Source organism: Manis javanica, chromosome 16 (assembly GCF_040802235.1).
Source record: "Manis javanica isolate MJ-LG chromosome 16, MJ_LKY, whole genome shotgun sequence".
Lineage (NCBI taxonomy): Eukaryota > Metazoa > Chordata > Mammalia > Pholidota > Manidae > Manis > Manis javanica.
Window position 1 is genome coordinate 62,550,912 of NC_133171.1, and position 27,972 is coordinate 62,578,883.

The following is a 27,972-nucleotide window of genomic DNA, read 5'->3' on the forward strand; positions in this document are numbered from 1 at the left end:
CACACTTATACACACACACACACACACATATGCAAGCTTGCATGTTTTTTTCTTGAACCATTTGTGGGTTAGTTGCAGATACCAAGTCCCTTTAATTCTGGATACTTTAGTATGTTCCAAAGAACAAGGACATTCTCTTGTATAACCAGAATACAATTACCAAGTTTCAGGAAATTAAAATTGTTATGATTCTTTCATCTGAACAGTAGTCCTTGTTCAGATTTTGTCATATCATTCCAATAGTGTTCTTTATGGCGGTTTTCCCCCCAGTCTAGGGCACAGTCCTGCATTGCGTGTTGCATTTAGTTGCCATTTCCTTTGTCTCCTTGAATCCGAAACAGTTGCTCAGTTTTTGTCTGTCATGACACTGGTATTTTTTAGGAGTGCAAACCAGTTATTTAATAGAATGCCTCTCAATTTGGGTTTGTCTTATGTTTTCTCATGGTAAGATTCTGGTTGTGCATTTGGCTAGAATAGCACAGAAGTGATGTGTTCAATTTAGTAGGTCAGGAGGCACGTGGTGATGGGTTATCTCATTACTGATAAGGCTAAGGTGGTTGTGCCAGATTTCTTCATCATAAAATTACTGTTTTCCCCTTTGTAATTAATAGGGGAAATGTTTTGAGACAATGTACCTATCTATTCCTTATTAAACTTCCACCCTCTAGTGTAAGTGCCCATCTGGGTTTTATTTAGTTTTTCTGGCAGGGATTCTTTGCCTGTCTTGTCTTTCTCATTTGTCACTGTATCCCCCACACGTAGAACAGGGCCTGGCTCTTAGTAGGTGTGTGGTCCATATTTGCCAAATGAATGAATGTCTGCCTTGCTATTCTGTCTTACTGGCTGCTGCTTTAAAGGAGTAAATGGGATTTGTCCAGTGTTCCCTTAAGACTGTCTGTAACTGCTATTCAGTCTAGTTTCTACCAGGAGGACTTTTCAAGGTAAATATTTTGTCCCCAGGCCTCTGTCTACACTCAGGGACAGGACATGAGCCTACAGGTGGCAGAATCTCAAGGAACCTCTTTGGAAAGTCAGAGCCTTCAGGTCCTGCCCAGGATAACTACCTTGAAGTGTGAACCTCCAGACCTGTCCCAAAAGAACTCTCAAGAAGTGAGTGGTGAGTGCCAGAGGGTGAGTTTAGTGAGGACTTTGGGAGCAGGCCACTGATGGGTGTGTGATCTTAGTAAGAACTTGTTTATCTGTATCCTCAGGTTCTTATGTTTTGTCTATCCATGTAGTTAAACAAGCTTTTAAAAATATTTGAAATTGTAAAATGTTTGAATCTTAGTATCTTCTTGTCCAACACCCTCAGTTAATAGTTAAGAAACCAAAACTAAGAGAGTTTAAATGACTTGCCCAGAGTCAGCAGAGGCAGAGCAACATCTAGAATTTAAATCACCTGACCTTCTGACCAAAATCCTCTAATACATGTCTCTATTCTACACTTCTAATTCTACAGTCATATGTGTTTTAAATATTTACGTGGTAGCTTTCTATAAATTTATCCTTTCCCCATGGTAACATTGTCTTCAGTATCCTCTCTGCCTCCAGTATTTCAATCATTTTAAATACAGCTTTAGGCTTAAACAGGTTCTCTCCTTCCTGTACTTGGAATGTACCTTCCTGCATGCAAGTCTCTCTCACTTTCCATATCCATGCTTCTCTTCCAATTTAAGCCCTCCCAACTGTTGGTTATATTTCAGCTCCATGCAGGCCTCTGGCAGTAGCTTAGGTTATGCAAAGAATACAAAGTCTGGGGTCTGCAGATAGACTGGAGAGAACAGACAAAAGTAAAGGGAAGTTCAAAGAGGAGAACTTAGAACTTCACAGTTTTAGGCCTTTGTGGTGAGGACTGCAAACATTTTTTTCCTCCAAAAGTTGTTGGAAACTATTGACTTTCTTCCCTGGAAGATGCAGGTATGTTCAAAATTATGCATATGATTTAAGAGAGTTCATGATTTACCACAGTTGTGGTTTATCAGTCACCACACTGGTAATCTGTGAATATTGATATTTTGACAGTAAGCATAGAATAAATGGTTCATGTAATAAATGATATGAGAACATTAAAAGGATATAAATAAATAAAATATATAAGGCTCAAATTACTATATTTGCCCATTGTACCATAAATAGAACTTGATATTTCTCTACTTATTAGGCTGATGGTTCTATCATATTTCTTCAGTTACAAAAAACTACTACCACATGAAGCCCCAAATGTTTTGTTTATGTGAAGTAGTTGAGAGGCAGTAGGGATAGTCCTGAGAATTGGGAGGTTTCTGGAGTGGGGAGCCTTGAAGGATGACAGGATTTGCAGTGGAGCAGAAATGGGATACGCATTCCAATGAACCTGTGAGATGATAAACGTACATCTGCTGAAACTGATTTCATTTCACTTTTACTGGACAGGGATAGTGACGAATGGAGGTGAGTAGTTGTCAGGATGGTGATGATGATTGGCAGAAAGGTACCAGCAGTCATGGGATATAAGATTTTTTAGTGGAAGTCAATGCTTAAAAAGCCTCATGAGGTGGCTCATAGAATGGACTCCAGCAGCATTCACCTGGGCAGAGGAACAGTTTCCTGGGCTCCTCTAAGCCCCCACAGGATGCACTGCTGCTGTGGTATGTGTAATCAGGACAAGGATGCTCTCTGGGCCTCCAGGAAGCATGCCTTGTCCTTCTGAACAGCTGTCTACATCCTGTTAGCCCTGCCCTAATATTCTGGAGTCTCTAGCTAAGGGCCTGCCTGCCTACTAGTTATAACTCCAGCACATTTCCTCAGGTTACCTGAGACCAATGAATGAAGATCAATTTCCTTGGCTATCTGCATCCCCTCCTCCTGTGCAGGTATTGTCAAGAGATAGTAAGTCAACCAGCATATCTGGTGGGTAGGGTTTGTTTAGGTAAAGAGTGCATGGGAGGAATGTGAAGGTCAGTTGGGGCCATTTTATGGGGTCTGTAAATTCAAACCAGGAGGCTCAGACTTTATCATTTAAAAGTTGGTTGCCATTGAGGCCTTTTTTAAAAATCAAAATTGTGATATTTAGCGATTGTATTATTTCTGATATATGTGTTGTGGCCTTTCATTCTCACCTATCACAGAACACTAGATTTAAATGAAAACTGGCAAAAATGAAAAAGTTTTGCCAGTCTCTTAAAGCTCAGTTGTAATTGGTTCCTGGTGTAAGACACATTGTTAAGTGTTCACACACATTGTTGTTGGAGATGTAGGAGGGACCTGAGGTACCATCTGACTCACTCCAACTTAAGCCCATTTTCTCCTGTTCTGCCTTTATCAGAGATACAGAGCAATGGGTCACTGTGGTGTTTGTAATGAAATTGCATATATTTGAAAACATTCCTCTACTTCTTCCCAAGGCTCAACCTTAAAGCTCTTCCACCTCAGGAAGATGAGGAACAGTCTGATTTGACCTTTGTTCTCTCAAATTTCCCATCACCTTTTATCTCTCTCCTTATTGACTTTCATCTTTGCCCCCTTCCATTTTCAGTCGCCATTCTCCTGCCTAACTTAGCCCTTTCTCTGTCAGCAGGCCCACTTTGCACTGTGCTCTTTAAGTTGTTGGGTTTGGTTTTTGTGTATGCATCATGGGGAGCTAAGGCAGTAACAGTGCAGCAGGGGCAAGGCTGTTTTTCCAGCAAACTTTATTCCCTCAGAATAGGAAACAGCAGCAAAAAGAAATTCTGTAGTGATCCATATGTCTGGAACACAGAAAAGTGATTCTATGTTCCCTGTTAACCTTTTGGGTTAGAACTGTCACATGTCCTCTTTAGTCATTTTATGATCCCTGTATTATCACCTCTCTTAAAAAATAGTACAGTACCTCATGTAGGGTCCTGTAGTTTTAGAAGACGTTTGTGTTCATATCTCATTTAATCATTAACCATGTGAAGTGGACTGTGGTCTCCCCATTGTACAGATCAGGAATGAGGTTTAGCATGACTGTGACAGGCACAAGGCCACACTGCCAGTGGTAACCCAGTTCTTGTGACATAAAATCCAGTTTATGTCTATATCCCCAGTCAATCTGTAAACCCTCTGAGAGCATAATCATAGTTTCTACCTCTCTCCCTTGCACCAAGTACACTGTGGGACACAAGGTTGATGCACAATTAATTTTTTTAAAATTTTCGTATCATTAATCTACCATTACATGAGCAACATTATTGTGACTAGACTCCCTTGATCATCAAGTCCCCACCACATACCCCATTACAGTCACTGTCCATCAGCGTAGTAAGATGTTGTAAAATCACTACTTGTCTTCTCTGTGTTGTACAGCCCTCCCTGTGACCCCCCCTACATTATGTCTCCTAATCATAATGTCCCCTTTTCCCCCTTGTCCCTCCCTTCTGACCCATCCTCCCCAATCCCTTTCCCTTTGGTAACTGTTAGTCCATTCTTGGGTTTTGTGAGTCTGCTGCTGTTTTGTTCCTTCAGTTTTTTTCTTTGTTTTTATACTCCACATGAGTGAAATCATATCATACTTGTCTTTCTCTGCCTGGCTTATTTCACTGAGCATAATACCCTCTAGCTTCATCCATGTTGCAAATGGTAGGATTTGTTTTCTTCTTATGGCTGAATAATATTCTATTCTGTATATGTACCACATCTTCTTTATCCATTCATCTACTAATGGACACTTAGGTTGTTTCCATTTCATGGCTATTGTAAATAGTGCTGTGATAAACATAGGGGTGTATGTGTCATTTTCAAACTGAGATGCTGCATTCTTAGGGTAAATTCTTAGGAGTGGAATTCCTGGGTCAAATGGTATTTCTATTTTGAGTTTTTTGAGGAACCTCCATACTGCTTTCTGCAATGGTTGAGCTAATTTACATTCCCACCAGCAGTGTAGGAGGGTTCCCCATTCTCCACATCCTTGCCAACATTTGTTGTTGTTTGTCTTTTGAATGGTGGCCATCCTTACTGGTGTGAGGTGATATCTCCTTGTGGCTTTAATTTGCATTTCTCTGATAACTAGTGATGTGGAGCATATTTTCATGTCTGTTGGCCATCTGAATTTCTTCTTTGGAGAAGTGTCTGTTCAGATCCTCTGTCCATTTTTTAATTGGCTTATATGCTTTTTGTTTGTTGAGGTGCATGAGCTCTTTATATATTTTGGATGTCAACCCTTTATTGGATGTGTCATTTATGAATATATTCTCCCATACTGTAGGATGCCTTTTTGTTCTATTGATGGTGTTCTGAGCTGTACAGAAGCTTTTTAGTTTGATATAGTTCCACTTGTTCATTTTTGCTTTTGTTTCCCTTGCCCAAGGAGATATGTTCATGAAGAAGTTCCTCATGTTTCTGCCCAAGAGATTTTTGCCTATGTTTTTTCCTAAGAGTTTTATGGTTTCATGACTTACATTCAGGTCTTTGATCCATTTTGAATTTACTTTTGTGTATGGGGTTAGACAATGATCCAGTTTCATTCTCTTACATATAGCTGTCCAGTTTTGACAACACCAGCTGTTGAAGAGTCTGTCACTTCCCCATTGTATATCCATGGCTCCTTTATTGTATATTAATTGACCATATATGCTTGTGTTAATATCTGGCCTCTCTATTCTGTTCCAATGGTCTCTGGGTCTATTCTTGTGCCAGTACCAAATTGTCTTGATTACTGCAGCTTTGTAGTAGAGCTTGAAGTTGGGAAGCTAGATCCCCCCTACTTTATTCTTCCTTCTCAGGATTTCTTTGGCTATATGGGGTCTTTTGTGGTTCCATATGAATTTATTTATTTTATTTTTTTTATTTTGGCATCTTTAATCTACGATTACATGAAGAACATTATGTTTACTAGGCTCCCCCCTTCACCAAGTCCCCCCCCCACATACCCCTTCACAGTCACTGTCCATCTGCATAGTAAGATGCTGTAAAATCACTACTTCTCTTCTCTTTGCCATATGAATTTTAGAACTATTTGTTCCAGTTAGTTGAAGAATGCTGTTGATATTTTGATAGGGATTGCATTGAATCTGTGGATTGACCATTTTGACAATATTAATTCTTCCTACCCAAGAACATGGGATTAGTTTCCATTTGTTAGTGCCTTCTTTAATTTTTCTTAAGAGTGTCTTATAGTTTTCAGGGTATAGGTCTTTCACTTCCTTGGTTAGGTTTATTCCTAGGTATTTTATTCTTTTTGTTGCAATTGTGAATGGAATTGCTTTTCTGATTTCTCTTTCTGCTAGTTCATCATTAGTGTATAGGAAAGCAACAGATTTCTGTGTATTAATTTTGTATCCTACAACTTTGCTGAATTCAGATATTAGTTCTAGTAGTTTTGGAGTGGAGTCTTTAGGGTTTTTCATGTACAATATCATGTCATCTGCAAATAGTGACAGTTTGACCTCTTCTTTACCAATCTGGATGCATTGTATTTCTTTGTTTTGTCTGATTGCCATGGCCAAGACCTCCAGTGCTATGATGAATAACAGTGGGGAGAGTGGGCATCCCTGTCTGGTTCCCGATCTCAGGTGAAAAGCTTTCAGCTTCTTGATGTTATGTATGATGTTGGCTGTGGATTTGTCAATATATGTGCTTTATTATGTTGAGGTACTTGCCCTCTATACCCATTTTGCTGAGAGTTTTTATCATGAATGGATGTTGAATTTTGTTAAATGCTTTTTCAGCATGTATGGAGATGATCATGTGGTTTCTGTCCTTTTTGTTTATGTGGTGGATGATGTTGATGGATTTTTGGATGTTGTACCATCCTTGCATCCCTGAGATGAATCCCACTTGATAATGGTGTATTATCCTTTTGATGTGTTTTTGGATTCGGTTTTCTAATATTTTGTTGAGTATTTTTGCGTCTATGTTTATCAGGGATATTGGTCTGTAATTTTCTTTTTTCCTGGGGTCTTCACCTGGTTTTGGTATTAGAATGATGCTGGCTTCATAGAATGAGTTTGGAAGTATTCCCTCCTCTTCTATTATTTGGAAAACTTTAAGGAGAATGGGTATTATGTCTTCTCTAAATGTCTGGTAAAATTCACCGGTGAATCCATCTGGCCTGGGTGTTTTGTTCTTGGGTAGTTTTTTTATTACCGCTTCAATTTCTTTGCTGGTAATTGGTCTGTTTAGATTTTCTGTTTTTGTCTTCATCAGTCTTGGAAGGTTATATTATTGTAGGAAGTTGTCTATTTCTTCTAGGTGTTCCAGCTTGTTAGAATATAGATTTTTATAGTATTCTCTCATAATTCTTTGTATTTGTGGGGTCCGTCATGAATTTTCCATTCTCATCTCTGATTCTGTGTATTTGTGTGGATTCTCTTTTTCTCTTAATAAGTCTGGCTAGGTGTTTAACTATTTTGTTTATTTTCTCAAAGAACCAACTCTTGGTTTCATTGATTTTTTTCTATTGTTTATTCTTCTCAATTTTATTTCTTCTCTGATCTTTACTATGTCTCTCTTTCTGCTGACTTTAGGCCTCATTTGTTTATCCTTTTCCAGTTTCAGTAATTGTGACTTTAGACTATTCATTTGGGATGTTCTTCCTTCTTTAAATAGGCCTGGATTGCTATATACCTTCCTCTTAGAACTGCCTTCATTGCATCCCACAGAAATTGGGGCTTTGTGCTGTTGTTGTCATTTGTCTCCATATATTGCTTGATCTCTGTTTTAATTTGGTCATTGATCCATTGATTATTTAGGAGCATGTTGTTAAGCCTCCATGTGTTTGTAGGCCTTTTTGCTTTCTTCGTACAATTTATTTCTAGTTTTATATCTTTGTGATCTGAGAAGTTGGTTGGTAGTATTTCAATCTTTTTGAATTTTACTGAGGCTCTTTTTGTGGCCTACTATGTGGTCTGTTGTGGAAAATGTTCCATGTGCACTTGAGAAGAATGTGTATCCTGCTGCTTTTGGGTGTAGAGTTCTGTAGATGTCTCTTAGGTCCATCTGGTCTAGTGTGCTGTTCAGTGCCTCTGTGTCCTTACTTATTTTCTGTCTGGTTGATCTGTCCTTTGGAGTGAGTGGTGTGTTGAGCTCTCCTGAAATGAATTCATTGCATTCTATTTCCTCCTTTAATTCTGTTAGTATATGTTGCACATATGTCAGTGCTCCTGTGTTGGGTGCATTGATATTTATAATGGTTATATACTCTTGTTGGACTGCCCCCTTTATCATTATATAATGTCCTTCTTTATCTTTTGTTACTTTCTTTGTTTTGAAGTCTATTTTGTCTGATACAAGCACTGCAACACCTGCTTTTTTACCCTATTGTTTGCATGAAATATCTTTTTCCGGCCCTTCACTTTTAGTCTGTGCATGTCTTTGGGTTTGAGGTGGGTGTCTTGTAAGCAGCATATTGATGGGTCTTGCTTTTTTATCCATTCTATTACTCTGTCTTTTGATTCGTGCATTCAGTCCATTTAGATTTAAGGTGATTATTGCCATTGCAGGCTTTAGATTCGTGGTTACCAAAGGTTCAAGGGTAGTTTCTTTACTATCTAACCATCTAACTTAACTCTCTTATTAAGCTGTTATAAATCCTGTCTGATGATTCTTTATTTCTCACCCTTCTTATTCTTCCTCCTCCATTCTTTATAAGTTAGGTGTCTTATTCTGTACTCTTTTGTGTTTCCTTTGACTGCTTTGTGGATAGTTGATTTTATTTTTTGCCTTTAGTTACTATTTGGTTAGTCTGCTTTCTTTGTTGTGATTTTATTTTCTCTCGTGGCATTTATTTAGCCTTAGGAGTGCTTCCCTCTAGAGCAGTCCCTTTAAAATATCCTGTAGAGGTGGTTTGTGGGAGACAAATTCCTGCAACTTTTGCTTGTCTGGAAATTGTTTAATCCCTCCTTCAAATTTAAATGGTAATTGTGCCGGATACAGTATTCTTGGTTCAAGGCCTTTCTGTTTCATTGCATTAAATATATCATGCCATTCTCTTCTGGCCTGTAAGGTTTCTGTTGAGAAGTCTGATGATAGCCTGATGGGTTTTCCTTTGCAGGTGATGTTTTTTCTCTCTGTGGCTGCCTTTAATACTCTGTTTTGATCTTTGCCATTTTAATTGTTATATGTCTTGGTGTTGTCTTCCTTTGGTCCTTTGTATTGGGAAATCTGTGGGCTTCCATGGTCAGAGAGACTATTTCCTCCCCTAGTTTGGGACGTTTTCAGCTATTATTTCTTCATAGACACTTTCTATCCCTTTTTCTCTTTCTTCTTCTGGTACCCCCTATAATGAGGATATTGCTCCATTTGTATTGGTCACACAGTTCTCTTAATATTCTTTCATTCCAATCCTTTTATCTCTGTCTGCCTCAGCTTTTATGTATTCCTGTTCTCTGATTTCTATTCCATTAACAGTGTCTTGCTCCTCGTCCAGTCTGCTCTTAAGACCTTTTAGTGATTGTTTCATTTCTGTTATCTCCCTCCAGAGTTCATCCTGTAGCTCTTGCATATTTCTCTGCAGGCCCATCAGCATGGTTATGACCTTTATTTTGAATTCTTTATCAGGAAGATTGGTTTTATCTATCTCACCAGGCCCTCTCTCTGGGGTTGTGTGAGTGATTTTTGACTGGACCAGATTCTTCTGCCTTTTGTGGCAATAGAAGTGGTTGTAGGCAGGTGTCACGTGTGTCAGCTGTGAGCACAAGGTCCCTTCCTGCTTATTGGTCACCTTGCTCTTCTCTGCTGTCTGTGCCATCTACCTGCACACCAGGAGCAGTCTCTAGGATAATCTCCTGAGCTACCATTGGTCGGGCAGCCCTTGGGATAGCCTAGCACACTGGGGGTTGGAGCCATTCCTGGTGTGTTCTCCTTCAAGAATGGTGCCCCTACATGCCTTCCAGACCTTGCTCCAGCTTCCACTGCCTGTGCTGTCTACCCGCACACTGGGAGCAGTCCCTGGGATAGTCTGCTGATCTGCTGTGGGCAGGGCAGCCCTTGGGATAGCCTAGCACACTGCAGGGGTTTGCAGCTGTGCTGGGTGTGTTCTTCTATGAGAATGGTACCCCTTTGTGCCTTCTGGACCTGGCTCCAGCTTCTGCTGCCTGTGCCATCTAACCACACACTGGGAGCAGTCTCTGGGATAATCTCCTGAGCTGCTGTGGGCAGAATGGCCCTCGGGATATCCTAGTGCACTGAAGGGGGATGGAAGACATGCCAGGTGTGTTCCTGTGCAAGAACAGTGCCCCTTCAGTTGCATAATTAATATTTGATGCTGATGCTTGTTTTGGTTCCTGCTGAGTTTAGGTCTTCTCATTCCTTCAGGTGTCGCATATGACTACTTTTTGGCCTTTAACTCTTTGGCCCATGTTCTGTTCTCTGCCTTTCAACTCTGCCTGTGATCTCATTGTCAGGCAACATATGCCTCATATTCAGACATTTCATAGCTCTCTTCCAGAAAGTCATCCTTACCTTCCCTCCCCACCCAGCTTTCCCCATCCCCAAACTGTGCTTAAAAGGAGGGAACTCAGGCTCCTCTGAGAATATCCGAAGGCACAGCTTTTCTCCCTGTAGTCAGTATTCAGGTATGAACCTTGAATACAAAAATTAACCCAGAGGAAGATGGTGGTGTGAGTAGAGTAGCAGAAATCTCCTCCCAAAAACATATATATTTTTGAAAATACAACAAATACAACTATTCCTAAAAGAAAGACCAGAAGACACAGGACAACAGCCAGACTACATCTACACCTGTGAGAACCCAGTGCCTCATGAAGGGGGTAAGATACAAGCCGTGGCCCAGTGGGACCTGAGTGCCCCTCACCCCACCACCCTGGTGGGAGGAGAGGAGTCAGAGCGGGGAGGGAGAGGGAGCCCAGGACTGCTAAACACCCAGCCCTAGCCATCTGCACTGGAGCACGGACACACAGTGTGTGGTGTGCTGGATGATAGGGAAACGGGACAGTGAAACCTGCGAGTGGGTCCCTGCAGCCAGCACCCCAGGGACAAAGAAAAGCGAGTGCCCTTTGGAAGTCTTAAAGGGACAGGGTCCCCACAGCTGGACGGAGGCGTCCCGGCACAATCAGCTCAGCAGCTGGGAATCCCAGGGAACTCTAGGCGCCCTAACCCCCTGGGAGGCAGAGCAGCTCCGAGGCCCCTCACAGTGATAAACAGCCTCCCACCCATTCCCCCTCGGCATGGGTCCGCCATAGCGGCAGAGGCCACACCCACAGCAACCGCGTACGTAGCTTCCTTCACAGCGGCCGGGTAACAATGAGACCTCATCTGCACGCAGCTGCCCAGCACAAGCCACTAGAGGTTGCCATTCTCCCAGGAGAGGAAGCCACAAACTAGCAAGAATAGATGTTCTCCCAGCTGACAGGTGCAAACTACCCACAACTATCTCTATCACCATGAAAAGGCAGAAGAATTTGATAGACCAGATTAACCCAGACAGTCTCCCCTGAAAAGGAATCTGGGGAGATAGACCTAACCAATCTTCCTGAAAAACAATTTAAAAGTAAGGTCATAACCATGCTGATGGACTTGCAGAGAAATATGCAAGAGCTAAGGAGGGAGAATACAGAAATAAAACAATCTCTGGAAGGATTTAAAAGTGGAATGGATGAGATGCAAGAGGCCATTGATGGACTAGAAACCAGAGAATAGGAACACATAGAAGCTGACACAGAGAGAGATAAAAGGATCTCCAGGATTGAAACAACATTAAGAGAACTGTGTGACCAATCCAAAAGGAGCAATATCCACATTTTAGGGGTACCAGAAGAAGAAGAGAGAGAAAAAGGGATAAAAAGTGTATCTGAAGAAATAATTGCTGAGAACTTCCTCAAACTGGGGGAGGAAATAGTTGCTCAGACCACGGAAGCACACAGAACTCCCAAAAGAAGGGACCCAAAGAGGAGAACACCAAGACGCAAAATAATTAAAATGGCAAAGCTCAGGGACAAGGACACAATTGTAAAGGCAGCTAGAAAGAAGAAAAAGGTCACCTACAAAGGAAAACCCATCAGGCTATCATCAGACATCTCAACAGAAACCTTACAGGCCAGAAGAGAATGGCATAATATATTTAATGCAATGAAACAGAAAGGCCTTGAACCAAGAATACTATATCCAGCATGATTATCATTTAAATATGAAGGAGGGATTAAACAATTCAGAGACAAGCAAAAGTTGAGAGAATTTGCCTCCCACAAACCACCTTTACAGGGTACTGCTCTAGATGGGAGCACTCCTAAGGCTAAATAGATGTCACCAGAGAAAATAAAATCACAGCAAAGAAAGCAGACCAACCAAATACTAACTAAAGGCAAAAAATAAAATCAATTACTCACAAAAGCAGTCAAAGAAAACACAAAAGAGCACTGAATAAAGCACCCAACATATAAAGAATGGAGGAGGAGGAATAAGAAGGGAGGGAAATAAGAATAATCAGACAGTGTTTATAACAGCTCAATAAGCAAGTTAAGTTAGACAGGAAGATATTAAAGAAGCTAACCTTGAACCTTTGGTAACCACGAATCTAAAGCCTGCAATGGCAATAAGTACATATCTTTCAATAAACACCCTAAATGTAAATGGACTGAATGCACCAATCAAAAGACACAGAGTAATAGAATGGAAAACAAAGCGAGACCCATCCATTTGCTGCTTACAAGAGATTCACCTCAAACCCAAAATATAAATGGACTAAAAGCCAAGGTATGGAAAAAGATATTTCATGCAAAGAACAAGGAGAAAAAAGCAGCTGTTGCAGTACTAGTATCAGACAAAATAGACTTCAAAACAAAGAAAGTAACTAGAGAGAGAGAGAGAGAAGGATATTACATAATGATAAAGGGGTAAGTCCAAGAGGATATAACCATTATAAATATATATGCACCCAACACAGGAGCACCAGCATATGTGAAACAAGTACTAACAGAATTAAAGGAGGAAATAGAATGCAAGTCACTCATTTTAGGAGATGTCAACACACTACTCACTCCAAAGGATAGATCCACCAGACAGAAAATAAGTAAGGACACAGAGGCACTGAACAACACACGAGAACAGATGGACCTAATATACATTAATAGAACTCTACATCCAAAAGCAACAGGATACATATTCTTCTCAAGTACACATGGAACATTCTCCAGAATAGACCACATAGTAGGCCACAAAAAGAGCCTCAGTAAATTCAAAAAGATTGAAATTTTACCAACCAACTTTTCAGACCACAAAGGTATAAAACTTGAACTAAATTGTAGAAAGAAAGCAAAAAGGTTCAAAAATATGGAGGTTTAACAACATGTTTCTAAATAATCAGTGGATCAATGACCAAATTGAAATAGAGATCAATCAATATATGGAAACAAATGACAACAACAACACAAAGCCCCAACTTCTGTGGGACGCAACAAAAGCAGTCTTAAGAGGAAAGTATATAGCAATCTAGGTATATTTAAAGAAGGAAGAACAATTCCAAATGAATAGTCTAACAATTCCAAATGAATAGATAACATCAATTATCGAAATTGGAAAAAGAAGAACAAATGAGGCCTAAAGTCAGCAGAAGGAGGGACATAATAAAGATCAGAGAAGAAATAAATAAAACTGAGAAGAATAAAACAATAGAAAAAATCAGTGAAACCAAGAGCTGGTTCTTTGAGAAAATAAACAAAATAGGTAAGCCTCTAGCTAGACTTATTAAGAGAAAAAGAGAATCAACACACAACAGAATCAGAAACAAGAAAGAAAAAATCATGATGGACCCCACAGAAATGCAAAGAATTATTAGAGAATACTATGAAAACTTATATGCTAACAAACTGGATACCTAGAAGAAATGGACAACTTCCTAGAAAAATACAACCTTCCAAGACTGACCAAGGAAGAAACAGAAAATCTAAACAAATCAATAACCAGCAAAGAAATTGAGTTGGTATTTAAAAACTACCCAAGAACCCCTGGACCAGTTCGATTTACTTCAGAATTTTATCAAATACACAGAGAAGATATAACACCCATTCTTCTTAAAGTTTTCCAAAAAATAGAAGAGGAGGGAATACTCCCAAACTCATTCTATGAAGCCAACATTACCCTAATACCAAAAAGCAGGTAAAGACCCCAACAAAAAAGAAAATTACAGACCAATATCCCTGATGAATGTAGATGCAAAAATACTCAACAAAATATTAGCAAACCGAATTCAAAAATACATCAAAAGGATCATACACCATGACCAAGTGGGATTCATCCCAGGGATGCCAGGATGGTACAACATTCGAAAATCCATCAACATCATCCACTATATAAATAAAAAGAAGGACAGAAACCACATGATCATCTCCATACATGCTGAAAAACCATTTGACAAAATTCAACATCCATTCATGATAAAAACTGTCAAAAAAATGGATATAGAGGGCAGGTACCTCAACATAATAATGGCCATATATGATAAACCCACAGCTAACACCATACTGGATAGTGAGAAGCTGAAAACTTTTCCTCTGAGATCGGGAACAAGACAGGGATGCCCACTCTCCCCACTGTTGTTATTCAACATAGTACTGGAGGTCCTAGTCACGGCAATTAGACAAAATAAAGAAATACAAGGAAGCCAGATTGGTAAAGAAGAAGTTAAAACTGTCACTTTTTGCAGATGACATGATATTGTACATAAAAAACCCTAAAGACTCCAATCCAAAACTACTAGAACTAATACTGGAATTCAGCAAAGTTGCAGGATCCAAAATTAATACACAGAAATCTGTGGCTTTCCTATACACTAACAATGAACTAATAGAAAGAGAAATCAGGAAAACAATTCCATTCACAATAGCATTTAAAAAAAGTGCCTAGGAATAAACCTAACCAAGGAAGTGAAAGACCTATACCCTGAAAACTATAAGACACTCTTAAGAGATATTAAAGAGGACACTAACAAATGGAAACTCATCCCATGGTCTGGTTTAGAAAGAATTAATATCGTCAAAATGGCCATCCTGCCTAAAGCAGCATACAGATTTGATGCAATCCCTATCAAATTACCAACAGCATTCTTCAACAAACTGTAACAAATAGTTCTAAAATTCATATGGAACCACCAAAGACCCCGAATAGTCAAAAGCAATCCTAAGGAGGAAGAATAAATTGGGGGGGACCTTGCTCCCCAACTTCAAGCTCTACTACAAAGCCACAGTAATCAAGACAATTTGGTACTGGCACAAGAATAGACCCACAGACCAGTGAAATAGAAAATAGACTCCAGACATTAACCCAAACATATATGGTCAATTAATATACAATAAAGGAGCCATGGACATACAATGGAGAAATGACAGTCTCTTCAATAGATGGTGCTTGCAAAACTGGACAGCTACATGTAAGAGAATGAAACTGGATCACTGTCTAATGCCATACACAAAAGTAAATTCAAAATGGATCAAAGACCTGAATGTAAGTCATGAAACCATAAAACTCTTAGAAAAAAACATAGGCAAAAATCTCTTAGACATAAACATGAGCGACTTCTTCATGAACATATCTCCCTGAGCAAAGGAAACAAAAGCAAAAATGAACAAGTGGGACTATATCAAGCTGAAAATCTTCTGTACAGCAAAGGACACCATCAATAGAACAAAAAGGTACCCTACAGTATGGGAGAATATATTCATAAATGACAGATCTGATAAAGGGCTGATATCCAAAATATATAAAGAGCTCACTCACCTCAACAAACAAAAAGCAAACAATCCAATTAAAAAATGGGCAGAGGAGCTGAATAGACTGTTCTCTAAAGAAATTCAAATGGCCAACAGACACATGAAGAGATGCTCCACATCGCTAATCATCAGAGAAATGCAAATTAAAACCACAATGAGATATCACCTCACAACAGTAAGGATGGCCAACATCCAAAAGACAAACAACAACAAATGTTGGCGAGGTTGTGGAGAAAAAGGAACCCTCCTACACTGCTGGTTGGAATGTAAATTAGTTCAACCATTGTGGAAAGCAGTATGGAGATTCCTCAAAATGCTCAAATAGAAATACCGTTTGACCCAGGAATTCCACTTCTAGGAATTTACCCTAAGAATGCAGCAGCCCAGTTTGAAAAAGACACGCCCCTATGTTTATAGCAGCACTATTTACAATAGCCAAGAAATGGAAGCAACCTAAATGTCCATCAGTAGATGAATGGATAAAGAAGATGTTGTACATATACACAATGGAATATTATTCAGCCATAAGAAGAAAACAAATACTACCATTTGCAACAACATGAATGGAGCTATTGTGGGGTATTATGCTCAGTGAAATAAGCCAGGTGGAGAGAGACAAGTACCAAATGATTTCACTCATATGTGGACTATAAGAACAAAGAAAAACTGAAGGAAAAAAACAGCAGCACAATCACAGAACTCAAGAATGGACTAACAGTTACCAAAGGGAAATGAACTAAGGAGGATGGGTGGGAAGGGATGGATAAGGGTGGGGAAAAAGGGTGTAGTACGATTAGCATGTGTAATGGGGGGGGGCACCGGGAGGGCTGTGCAACACAGAGAAGACAAGTAGTGAATCTACACATCTTACTACGCTGATGAACAGTGATTGTAATGGGGTTTGTGTGGGGGTCTTGGTGAATGGGGGAGCCTAATAAACATAATGTTCTTCATGTAATTGTTGATTACATGATACTATAAAAAAAATTAACCCAGAGTCTCATCAGACACTAGCTCTGATTTGTAGTATTTCTAGTGCTTCTTAGCTGAAGGTGGTTTGCAAAATTGCCCTTCCCATTTTCCAAGGGATGCAATTTTTTATTATCTGGAATTTTAGATGCTTAGGCATTAGAGCAATTTTAGGAGGAGGAGATAGTGGCACAGTGTTTCACGTTGTGATATACAGTAGTTTGGCATCTGAGTGGTGTGATCCCTGACTTTTCATTCTGTGTGTTTCAAAAGCAGGCCTGTGCTTTGCTGGAGGCCAGTAGGCTTGGAACTGGAATTCTTCACTTTCTATACTAAGCCAGCCAGAGCTAAGCCTGTATGCCTGAGAGAAACCAGGAGGAACTAGAGAGCCCAATGGCTGAAAGGCAGTGTAAACTGGAGGCTTGGGGAGCCGCTTGCAGCACACATTATCCCCTATTCCTGGTGTCCTGCAACTGAAAGAAGCTGCAGAACAGGAGGAACAGAGACCAGAAAGAAAAGTCATAGCAGAGAGGAAGGACTTAGAGAGTCCTTCAGAGTCCCAGCTCTGCCCCCTGCCCGCAGTGTGACCTGGTGCAGGTTATGTAACTGGTCATTCAGTTAGGCAGTCATTCAACAAGTATCTCTCTGACTTCTACATGCTTTGCTTAGTTCTGAGCTCTGAATTTTCCTAGGATAAATGGAGATGATTTAGATTCTTAGGGTTGATGTGAGTATTAGAAATACTCTTACTTGACAGCACAGTGCCTGACATCACAGTCCCCATGATGGTTTGATTTTTGTTGGTTCCTTTGGGATCAGCAGCTTCCAACCTGGCAGAACCTCACAAGGTCTTCTAGCTCATGACTATCATGTATGACTATTTTTTAGAGAAGTTTTAGTTTCACAGCAAAACTGAAGGTTCAGAGATTTCCCTGATGCCCTCTTGCTCCCACACATGCATAGCCTCCTGCATTATTTAATAGCTCTTTTTATTTATTTATATCTTTATTTCCTCTCTTTTCATCTTTTTCTGCTTTCCTGTTTCCCCTTTGCCTTGTCTCTTTTTGCCACTTCATTTATGTGTTCTCTGGTTAATCCTTCATAACCAGCTTCTTCCTCTCCTCTCTTTATTTTCATCTGTGATTTTTAAATTGGCTTTATGTGTGTGAAATTGCATAACTGTAAAGCACCTTATGAGTTCATAAACACCACTCAGTTTTGTGGGTGTGACCCTGAAGTTTTAGAATTGCAGAATTCTCAAAAGAGTGAAAACAGCTGTGATGCTCTGTCTTAGTGAGATCTGTATCTCAGTTCCTGGATGTTTAACAAGCATAAGAGGATTGGGGGGCTGTGACAGTGCCCCACAATGGGCACTCCTTAAGACTGTGTCTCACTCAGGACTTTTGTCTCCTCCCTCCATAGGGCCTGCTTCTCAGGGAACAGCCCCCCTCCAGGAAGAAAATCCCAGAGACAAGATAGAAGTACCTGAGTCTAATTCAGCCAGCTCCCAGGTAAGCAGGGTGCCCAGGCTTATGGGAACTTCAGTAGCAGTCCTCCTCCCTGGCCACCTTCCTTACTCTCTTGGCTCATACTCCTCACCCCTGAGTACCTTTCAGGTAGCACAGACCCTCTGCCTCATCCAAGGAGCTCATTGAATACATACTTTTGCCTCATTCTGTAGCATGTTTAGGAGAAATGTCCAAATCTCAAGGTGTGAGAGCAAGGCAGAGAGCAAGCCTTGGTTTCAGAAAGTGCCTCCTCTCATTTGATGCTTAATGAGTGTTTTTTGTTTGGGGGCCATGGATTTCTCTCCTCAGCCTAAGAACCAAGACTCTTCCCCACACTCATTGGTATTCCCAGTGTTTTGCACATACCCAGTTATTATTTGTGATGGTCATGGAAATTCTGTGTATCCAAGATGAAATTTTACATCTTCTTCACAAAATGGATTCTTTTTTTTTAATTCTCTCAGTGGTTCAATCAGTTTCCTAGTCATTTAGTTAAAAAACAATTAAGCCTCCCATCTACAAACTCTGCTGTTAAATCAGTTCTCTCAAGACAGTCTTCATGGAGTTCCCCTCTTTCTCAGTCCTTTCCTGTGGCTTCTAATTGGTTCTTAGTCCTCTCAGGCCCTCCTTTGTTAAGAACAGAGCCTCCTGTTGTTAACAAATCTTTTACCCTCCTGAAAAGAAATTTATAGAAAATAAAACTTACTGTACATATTTTTAAAATCACTATAATTATTTAGAATGTAATATAATGGAGAAACAAATAAAAAGTAACTTATAAAAAAAAGTAGTGTGTATTTCAAAATGCAAATGTTTGGACATGATTATACCAGAAGAAATAACAAAATAGTTAAATGTTTGCCTTGATGTATAATCAATAAATTTGACTTAAGGAGGAATAAGAAGATAAGAAGTATGGGAAAATGAGAGTGTGGGTGGACAGTAGAATGAAAATGAGTGTTGAATCAAATAAAAGAAGAGCAGAAACAGAGAGAGAGATGACCTTAATTGAAGTAGGGCTAAGATGGTGTTGTGAGATGAATCATTCTCCCCCAAAAGATATGTTGAAGTTCTAACCCCAGCCACCTATGAATGTGATCTGATTTGGAACTAGAGTCTCTGTAGATACAATCAAATTAAGATGAGGTCCAAGTTAGAACCTAGGTTAGGATGGGCCCTAAATGGTGTCCTTATAAGAAGGACCTAGACCTTCAGAGAGAGCATGTCCCTACTGAGGCTTTGGTACTGCTGGTCTACAAAGTGGTATCCAACTGGACCCCTTTTCCTTACCATAGTGAAGACTGAGAGGCCATTTTCTGCCTTTTTAGACATCAGTGAAGACTGAAGCAGCAGCAACCCAGGTCCTTGTCCCAGGGGAGTGGCCACCTCTGAGTAGTGTGGCTCAGAGGAACTATTGTGGCAACTCAGCTCAGGAGAAGGTTACAGACTTCAATCTGATGAGTAAGGACCAGCCTCTGGTTTGTCCCCTGTCTGTGCTCATCTTTTTCCATCATTAACCCTGATTTGTCCCTTGTGAACCCACATTTCCTACAGATTATCACCCTCCCTTCTGCTTCTACCCTCTGCTTCTAGACTTCTTTCAGCTCCTATCTGCATCCCTCCCAATCCCATTATCTTCTTCTGTTGGTAATCACTTGGCTTATTGATTTTTACTATCTTCTGTGACCATTCCTATATTTCCTGAATCCCTCAACAACTCATCCTTTGCTCCCCTTTTTCTTCCCTATCAAGGGTCCAATGTAATTGTCATCCTCAGACATCCCTTCACATCTGGAAGCCCCATGAACTCCTCTGCCTAATCCCTTCTTCCTTGTGTCAAAGGAAGTTCTTTTCACTCTCAAAGACATTATTACCATGTATACTTTTCTTTATGTATGCTTTGCCCTGTAAGACCTTTTCCTAACTTAGCTAATTGACCTTCCTTACTCTCTTTCCATACTGTGTCACATTTTGTAGGACTGCTTTGATTGCACTTCTGGGACACCTGTTGATTGAGTGATTGTTTTAATTTGGAACATCCTATTCCCTACCCTGGAGATTATTTTTTCTAAATTCAGGCAACAGATGACATTTAAATTATTAATGTATTATTTTAGCTGAAGAAGTTGTAACTAAAGATGGATTGTTTAATGCAAAGCAAGAAACTTCTGAAGAAATGGAACAAGGTTCTGAGGCCTCAGGAATACCCAACAGGTAAGTGTCTGTGATCCTAAGTGGAACAAATCCTGCAGATGTCAGAAGAAATTGAAACAGAACCAGAGAAACCAACTGGTCAAAAGCTGCTTCCCCGGAATAATACAAGAAGGGTACCACTCTACTTCTGTGATCAAAGGAGGCTCCATTCCAAGAAGGTGACCTGTTAGTATACAATCATTATGTAAAACCTTCAGTTGGTGCACAGTTGCCTCCAGGAATCCTATCCTGACTCAGTCTTCCCTGCCTGATTTCCCTTCTGGGCTCCCTTTTGTGGAACGAGATATAGAGAAGCCAGAAAAGGCAGAATAAGAGAAGGTAGAGAATTTAGACGATAATGAGGGCTACTGATGGGTAAGAGAAGAACGTCAGCAGAGCTGGAAGAGGACTTGGGGGGACAAGAAAGGTATTTTCAATCACCAGTAGGGGAATTCTGAACAAGAATCAAAAAGAAAAGTAGCTGATGAAGAAGAGAAATTAAAGATGGTGGTAGGTGCTGAGTAAGTATTGGTTGTGGAATGAGTGAATGTGTGGCTGAGATACTCCCAAAGCAGAAAGGGAGGAGCCAGGTCGCAAGCAGAGGGTTGGCTTCTCATGAGGCCATTAACTCCTTAAGAGACAAGAAAAGAGGAAAAAGGAAACAACAGGGGGTAATTAGACTGAAGAGCAGGGTGGAGTGTGGAGATTCTCCTGATCGTCATTTGTTCATCCTCCGGAAACGGTTTGCTAAATCTCAGTTAAAATAGGAGTGTCTTGAAGCTCAAAAAGAGAAGTAAAATTTTTTATCAAGTTCATCTGAGCCAAGCCCCACCAAACAAAGAGAAATAATGTTCTGTGTCTTAATTCAGAGTTAAAATGGGAGAACATAAATCTGCTAGTGTGCTTGTTGGGTACATTCAGCCTCAGATAACTGAAACCATGACTTATGTACCTTTACTCCCTGCTCAGCCACGCACAAACACACACATATGCACACGTACCCTTAGCTCTTTTTCCCATTACTCCCGTTTCCTTCTTTTACCATATTGAGTTTAATGTGTGTGCATTGTTAGCATGTATGTGTGTAAATATGTACTTCTGTTTTATGTGCATGTGTTTTAAATTATTTAAGTAGTATTATGAATAAATATTGTTCTGTTATTTTATCACTCAATGTAACATCTTAAGACCTATCTGTATACATTTATTCCTTTATTTATAACTGCTGCATCGTACTCTGTGCTATACACCTTTATGGTTTGCCTATCAGCCTCCCTGGAGATGGCCACCCAGATTGCCCCACCAACATAAACAGTGCAATAGTGACATCCCCAGACATGCCTGCTGTGTGAAAAGCTCTTTGGGATAACTACCTAGGAACAGAATTGCTGAGTCATAGGATGTGTTTTTACTAAATTTAATTCAAACACTGCTAAACTTGTAGAATCTAAGCATTAGTAAGATTAGTAAGTTAGCATAAGCATAGCCATCTTAAGGGCCTAGAAGCCATTTTCTGAGTATGTGACTTAAAAAGAAAAAACTGGGCCTGAGTAAGGCCTTGAAAAACAAGTTAATCAATCATGAGCACCGACTGCACTGACCTTTAGTCAGCCAACCTCAATCAGTTAATCATACATACCAAGCTTATCTTGCTAAACCCCAGGATGTGGCGCCAGCCGAAAAGTTATGTGCTTGTGGAAAAACACTGTTATGTGCTTGTGGAAAGATACTTTTTTTCTCTCTCTCTTTCTTCGAACATGCTATATAAACCCCTGGCTTTGAGTGCTCGGGGTCCTTGTTGAAACCCGCTGCATCGGGCTGACACTTGGACCCCAGCTAGCTGGTTCCTGAATAAATTCCTCTTGCTTGTTGCATCAAGAGACACCTTCCGTGAGTGATTTGGGGCGGCGTCCTCCTCTGGGAGAATCCAACATTTGGGGGCTCGTCCGGGATCGTGCGCTCACCCCGCTTCACTCCCGAAGTCGCTCTTGGAGGAAGAGGTAAGATTAGTGGCGCCTTGAGTTGTCTGTGTTCTGTCTTCTGATTTTCAGTGAGACCGGTCAGAATTCTGAAAGGGGTACCCTCTGTCTGGCAGTCGTCCCGATCCCGTAAAGGGGTTGAGACTGCGGTCGGTAGACGTACTTGGAGCACCGCAGGCTGCAACCCTGGGGGACGCCTCGGGGAGAGTGGAGGGCCAGGGACGCCTGGTGGCCTCTCACCTGTTTTTCGGGCAAGGTGAATCTGATGAGATAGGGTTGATTTTCGGGCGCCAAGAGTATCAACCCTCCGATTCCTTTCGGTTTCTGATTGAAAATCTGAGGAAAACAAGGAGCGGCCGCTGTGTGTCTAATCTGTGTGTGTCTCTGTTTTTTGTGTCTTTCACGTGCCTAATAATTGTTATACTGACAATGAGACAGACTCAGACAACCCCCTAAGTGTGTAAATGAATATATCTTTCTACCTCCAGATGGTATTAATGAAATTGATTTAAAGACAAGCGCTTGTGAAAATTGAGTATTCTAAAACTTCCAGAAAACCTGATAAAAAGTGTTAAGCATTAATGCTAATTTGAGTTTGCCTGAGGCGGGCATGTCCTGGTAGTTATCAGCTGCCGAAGTTTACCTAAGGTCATTTAAGTCATGTTATCTGCTAAATCTTTTAAGAATAAAATGCTTAAAGGCTTGGCTTTGTCTAATATTCAGTAAAGGTCTTGTAAGTAATCTAGCATAGTTGTTACGAATGAGTGAACTAAATGAGTGTGACAAGTGAACACCTTTTTAATTGTGTGTTACAGTGTGTATACCTACCTACACTCTGAGAATCTCTGTAGTAACTTAAAACCTTAAAGTTTTGCTAAGTTAAGAAGATATGCTCTATGTTTACTGAGAGATTGTGCTGTAAAGCTCATGGTTACAGAAATTTTAAAATGTGTTCATAAATTTGTCAATCTAAAGAATGTTAGTTTAACAGTTTACAATATCCTACTTCTCAGTGTTCACTGGAAATTAAAGTTTCTAATAGTTTTAAGTTCTAATTAAAACTACTTAAAGTAATAAAGAAAACATTTCTCTATGCTAAAAGATGTATGTTTTAATAAGAAAAAGTATAAAGAATGAAAACTCTTCTGCATGCTAAAGAATGTGTTTTGTGATAAAAGAAAGTAACTTTGTTCTAAAGTACAGCTATTTATTTAAAGAGAGACAAAGAGAGAAAACAGCGTGGTGCCTTTTGTTGTGGAAGATCCGCTCAGCCTGTTGCTTGGGGGGAGGGTCAGGATGTTTAGAGATAAGGTGAGATAAACCCAGTCAAAACCGCAGGCAAGCCCAGGCATAATTCTCACCGGCTTATGTGCTTGGGACCATGGGGCAAATGAAGAATAAATTACTATATTCTTACAGATATAGTCGTGCCTAGTGAAATTAAAGAAAGTGAGTCTTGATATCAAGTGCACAGCAAAATTAGAATCTCGTTTCCAGTTAAACAGTTTTCTTTAACTGTTAGTCTGCTCTTAATGTTGAAAGATCAAAGCAGTTTCTCATGCTTAAAGTCTCAGTGAGTTGCCAGAATATTAAAAAAAAATGAAATCGTAATATTAAAAAGACTAAAAGCTAAAGTTTGTTAACAACTGTGTAACCTTTATTTGCCTTTGAAATATTTTGTTATTGAAAACGATTGCATGGCATGAGAAATTGAATTATTCCATATATTTTTATAAGTGGAAAAATCTCTAACCAACAAATGATTAAAGTTGTTAGTGATTGTTTTCTTAATTTATCCTCCTAAGCAGAATGGTAACAAAGCTTTTTTCAGCTGATTAAATGCACTTAGTTAACAAACCAAAATTTATTCTTAAAAATTAAACTGTGTAGAATCTGGACAAGATTATGTTTCTCCCAGAAAAACAGGTTTCACTGTAAAGGTTTAGATGGACGAACGTGTGACCACTTTTGAGAAAAGTTGTAATAGATTTTTTTGAGAACCACCAGGTCTTCTTGTTTAATTTATATGCTGTGGATATGTTTGTATGTTTTAAAAAACATGGAGGACTCCATATTTTTTTAATGCAAATGATCTTATAAGCTGCTATGCAAATTCTATTAAAAGCTCTATCTACTATTAAAGAGTAAAACATTCTTGAAGCTTTCAGGGAAGACCTGTAGACTTAAGCACTTTCTCTGCTTTTTTGTATCTGGTCTTAGACACTTATGCTGAGTTATGTTCTTATTATTTTCACTGTTTGTAAGCTATTGATTGTAAGCCAAAGGTCATCATTTCTCAGTCCCTAAATGAAGAGGTAAAATGCCTGATCTCTTTTATCTCAAAGCATATTTCTGGTCATATCTGAATATCTGTGTGAAGGAAAGAGACATTTAAATTTGAGATTCTGCTTAAACTTTTAAGTTGAATTTGACTATAGCCATATTCATTCTTTGTATGTATCTCTAACAGGTCTCTTGTATGCCTGGTGATATTATACTCTGCCTTGAGTTTAGACAGTTCTTTCAGCTAAATGTGAATTCTTATTGTAGCTTTTTTTCCCTTCCTGAAGATGAAAGCAGAGAAATCTACCATCTGCTACCATTCTCTCAAGAATGTTTGGTAACCTAGAATTATTTTGACTTTCTATATATTGTCTTTTAAAACTGACAGCAGCAGTCTCCCCTGCTGCCCCACCTTTTTAAGGTATCTCATTTACTGTGCTGGGTATCTAGATAATAAATGTGTAATGATAGACAGTTCTAATAGAATTAAATGCAAAAAAGTGCTTCTACCTCTAGTTAACTCTGATATTTTCCAGAGGGCCCCTGGAACATGTCAGAGGATTTTTTTCTCATTAGAGATAGTATTTGACTAATTTGGCTTATTTATCTGATATATATATATATATATCTACCAGGAAAGCACTGTCAAAGAGAATGATGCTAAACTTCGTTAGTGAATGTTTTGTATTACAGAAATATCAGAATTTCCTTATGTCAGCTGTCTTACAGTAAGCTCTCATCAGATCTTTAACCATTGTCATTTGTAAGTCTTTTGTCATTTATAGTCAGTTTTATTATTCCTAAACTAGTAAAGAACTAGATTTGAGCAGAATAGGTATTAGTTACATAAGTTTACATAAACTAAAGAAAATAATTTTTTGTCTTTTTGTTTCAAATGTTGCTGATAAAGTGTTTTAACCTTGTTCTCTTAAACTGACAACAGTTTAGTAAATGACTTCAGAATTGAAACATCCTTCTCTCTACCTGATCCCTCCAGAGTTTAAAAACTTTCAGTGACTGTTTTTGTATTCCATGGCAGTATGTTTATTTGCATGAGTTCAATAAGAATCTGCTTTCCTTGTGAGAAGACTACTTAAGAACACTGGTTATACTGCCAGGGCTTTAACTGGAATGTCATACCTGAGAGACATGTGCATAGACTCAGATGTGAACAACTTTAAAGAACTAAGATTGACTTTATAAAGCCAACAAAGCCCCTTAGAAGAACTGGCCTGGTACCTTGCTTACAGAGTTCCCAGCAGCCTTACCAGGTGAGTAAAGAAGGTCACTTCCTGGCAGGTGCAGAGACCTCGAGAAGAGAGAAATTCATCCAAATCTACAGGTACTGCAGGCAAAGCCTGATGGCAAGTCTGGCTTGGCTGTCTGGCCTCAAGAGGCCTTTAAAAGTTCAATCTGAAATTCCTTACAAAAAGTTCCAGCAAAGCATATTCAAAAGAGCCTGTGTAATCAATTGCTCTTCTTGCTGCACTTGTGCAAATAATCAAGCCAGCTGTTAATTATTTTCTTAACGTGGTTACTTCTAATAAAAATGAGAGTGATTTTAGAGAAAAGTATTGTTTCAATAACAGAGCCTCCTTCCAGAATGGAAAATCCAACTCCAGATGTTGCTACATAACCTAATAACACAATTTGTTTTATCTTGCCTCGAAGCCACATCCTGGGGTTTAGCAAGATAAGCTTGGTATGTATGATTAACTGATTGAGGTTGGCTGACTAAAGGTCACTGCAGTCTGTGCTCATGATTGATTAACTTGTTTTTCAAGGCCTTCCTCAGGCCCAGTTTTTTCTTTTTAAGTCACATACTCAGAAAATGGCTTCTAGGCCCTTAAGATGGCTATGCTTATGCTAACTTACTAATCTTACTAATGCTTAGATTCTACAAACTGACTTCTAAAAAGAATGTACCATCTATACTCCCAGGTCAATGAATGAAGGAAGGTTCATCCCCTCCAACATTTGACATCATTCAGTTTTCATTTTCAAGGATCCAGGTTCTTAAGTCTCTACTTGTACCATCCTTAGTGTTAGTTTATAGACCTATGACCACAAGGTGGCTCCTGCAGCTCCAAGTCTGTTTAAAGCAGAAAGGAGGTAGAAGGGCATCTCTACCACTGTCTGTCCGGGTATCAAGAAAGCGAAAGCCTTCCCAGAAGCCTCCATCTTCCCCTTATTTCTTGCCAGCTAAAACTGTCTCATGACCACCTGGCTACCAGAGATCCTGGAGAACTGACTGTCTAGAAAAAGGGAATGGAATTATCATGACTGGCTTAGACCAATCAGTTCATGGCCTGGACCTGGACACATGGCTGCCCCAAACACAGTTGGTTTTCTGATTAATTAAGAGGAAGAGGGCAAGGGATGTTGGCAGAAAAGTAACAAAGTCTGCCTCTATCATGGAGCAGATTTTTAGGGATTTGAAACTTTCTCAGGATGTCTCAGGCTAAAATTAATTAGGCAGATTATGGATAAAGAATTGGGTTTAGAAAAACAAGCAAGGAACTGGTAAGAAGAGGCCAAGAGTTAGTTGTGTTGAAAAGACAGTGTGTTCCAGGTGCACCTTTAGAAGTTCCAACTTACATTTCATTTCATATTATCCTTCTTTTCTTCCACTCCTCATTGAGCAAGAATTTTATGCCTCATATCCAGTCATATATAATACAGAAACCCTACTTTCAATAAGTCACCTGAGGGTCGAGCAGATGAGGCAACACAGGACTACTACAATGTAGCGTGATGAAGTGCCCTGTTGGTAGGATAGATCATATAGGAGAGCATCCACCTGAGCTCTGAAGTATCAGAGAAGGGGTCCATAAGATGTGGTGTCTGAAACAAGACTTGATGAGTAAGCAGAAATTTGTTAGATTAAGAGGAAGTGTGTAAAGGAAAGAGGCTAAGAAATAGAATATGCAAATGTCTAGAGCAGAGAGGAGAACTGGAAGAGAGGGGTCATGGGAGCTGAGGAGGGAGACCATTTCTAAGAGCAAGTTTCCAATTCAAACACTCCGGGTCATCTTTGGAGTAGGGAAAAAGGTCATGTTTGGAGATACCAGGAATTGGATAGGAGATTTGAGAATAGTGATGAATATTTGAAATAACCTGCTTTCTGGAACTGGGAAGAAAGGGACAAGAGGGAATGGGCAGTATTGCATAACTAGCTGAATCTGGGAGACCATCTTAGCAGTGTCAGTCTGCCTACTTGTGACTTCTTTGGCACTGTGCACTACTGGGTGAGAGGAGAGAAGACCAGCAATAGGCTTGATCAGGTGCTGAAGTTTTGCTGGCCCAGTGTTACAGAAGGACACTGGGCAGGTGATTGATGACCCTGGCAAGAAAGGTATTAAGGTGATGGATTATGGAATC

At 39.7% G+C, this 27,972-nt stretch overlaps 1 protein-coding gene across 3 annotated transcripts in view; it reads left to right on the top strand.

The window, feature by feature from the left end:
* The window catches only part of PGBD1 (piggyBac transposable element derived 1), a 34,425-nt gene that overhangs the window by 3,915 nt on the left and 2,538 nt on the right, over positions 1 to 27,972 (top strand). For all 3 annotated transcript variants that reach the window (XM_073224267.1, XM_073224265.1, XM_073224266.1), the window contains 4 exons: positions 961 to 1,117; positions 18,051 to 18,139; positions 19,465 to 19,597; positions 20,254 to 20,350. In XM_073224267.1, coding sequence (XP_073080368.1) covers positions 961 to 1,117; positions 18,051 to 18,139; positions 19,465 to 19,597; positions 20,254 to 20,350 — 476 coding nt within the window. The remainder of the gene's footprint in view (positions 1 to 960; positions 1,118 to 18,050; positions 18,140 to 19,464; positions 19,598 to 20,253; positions 20,351 to 27,972) is intronic.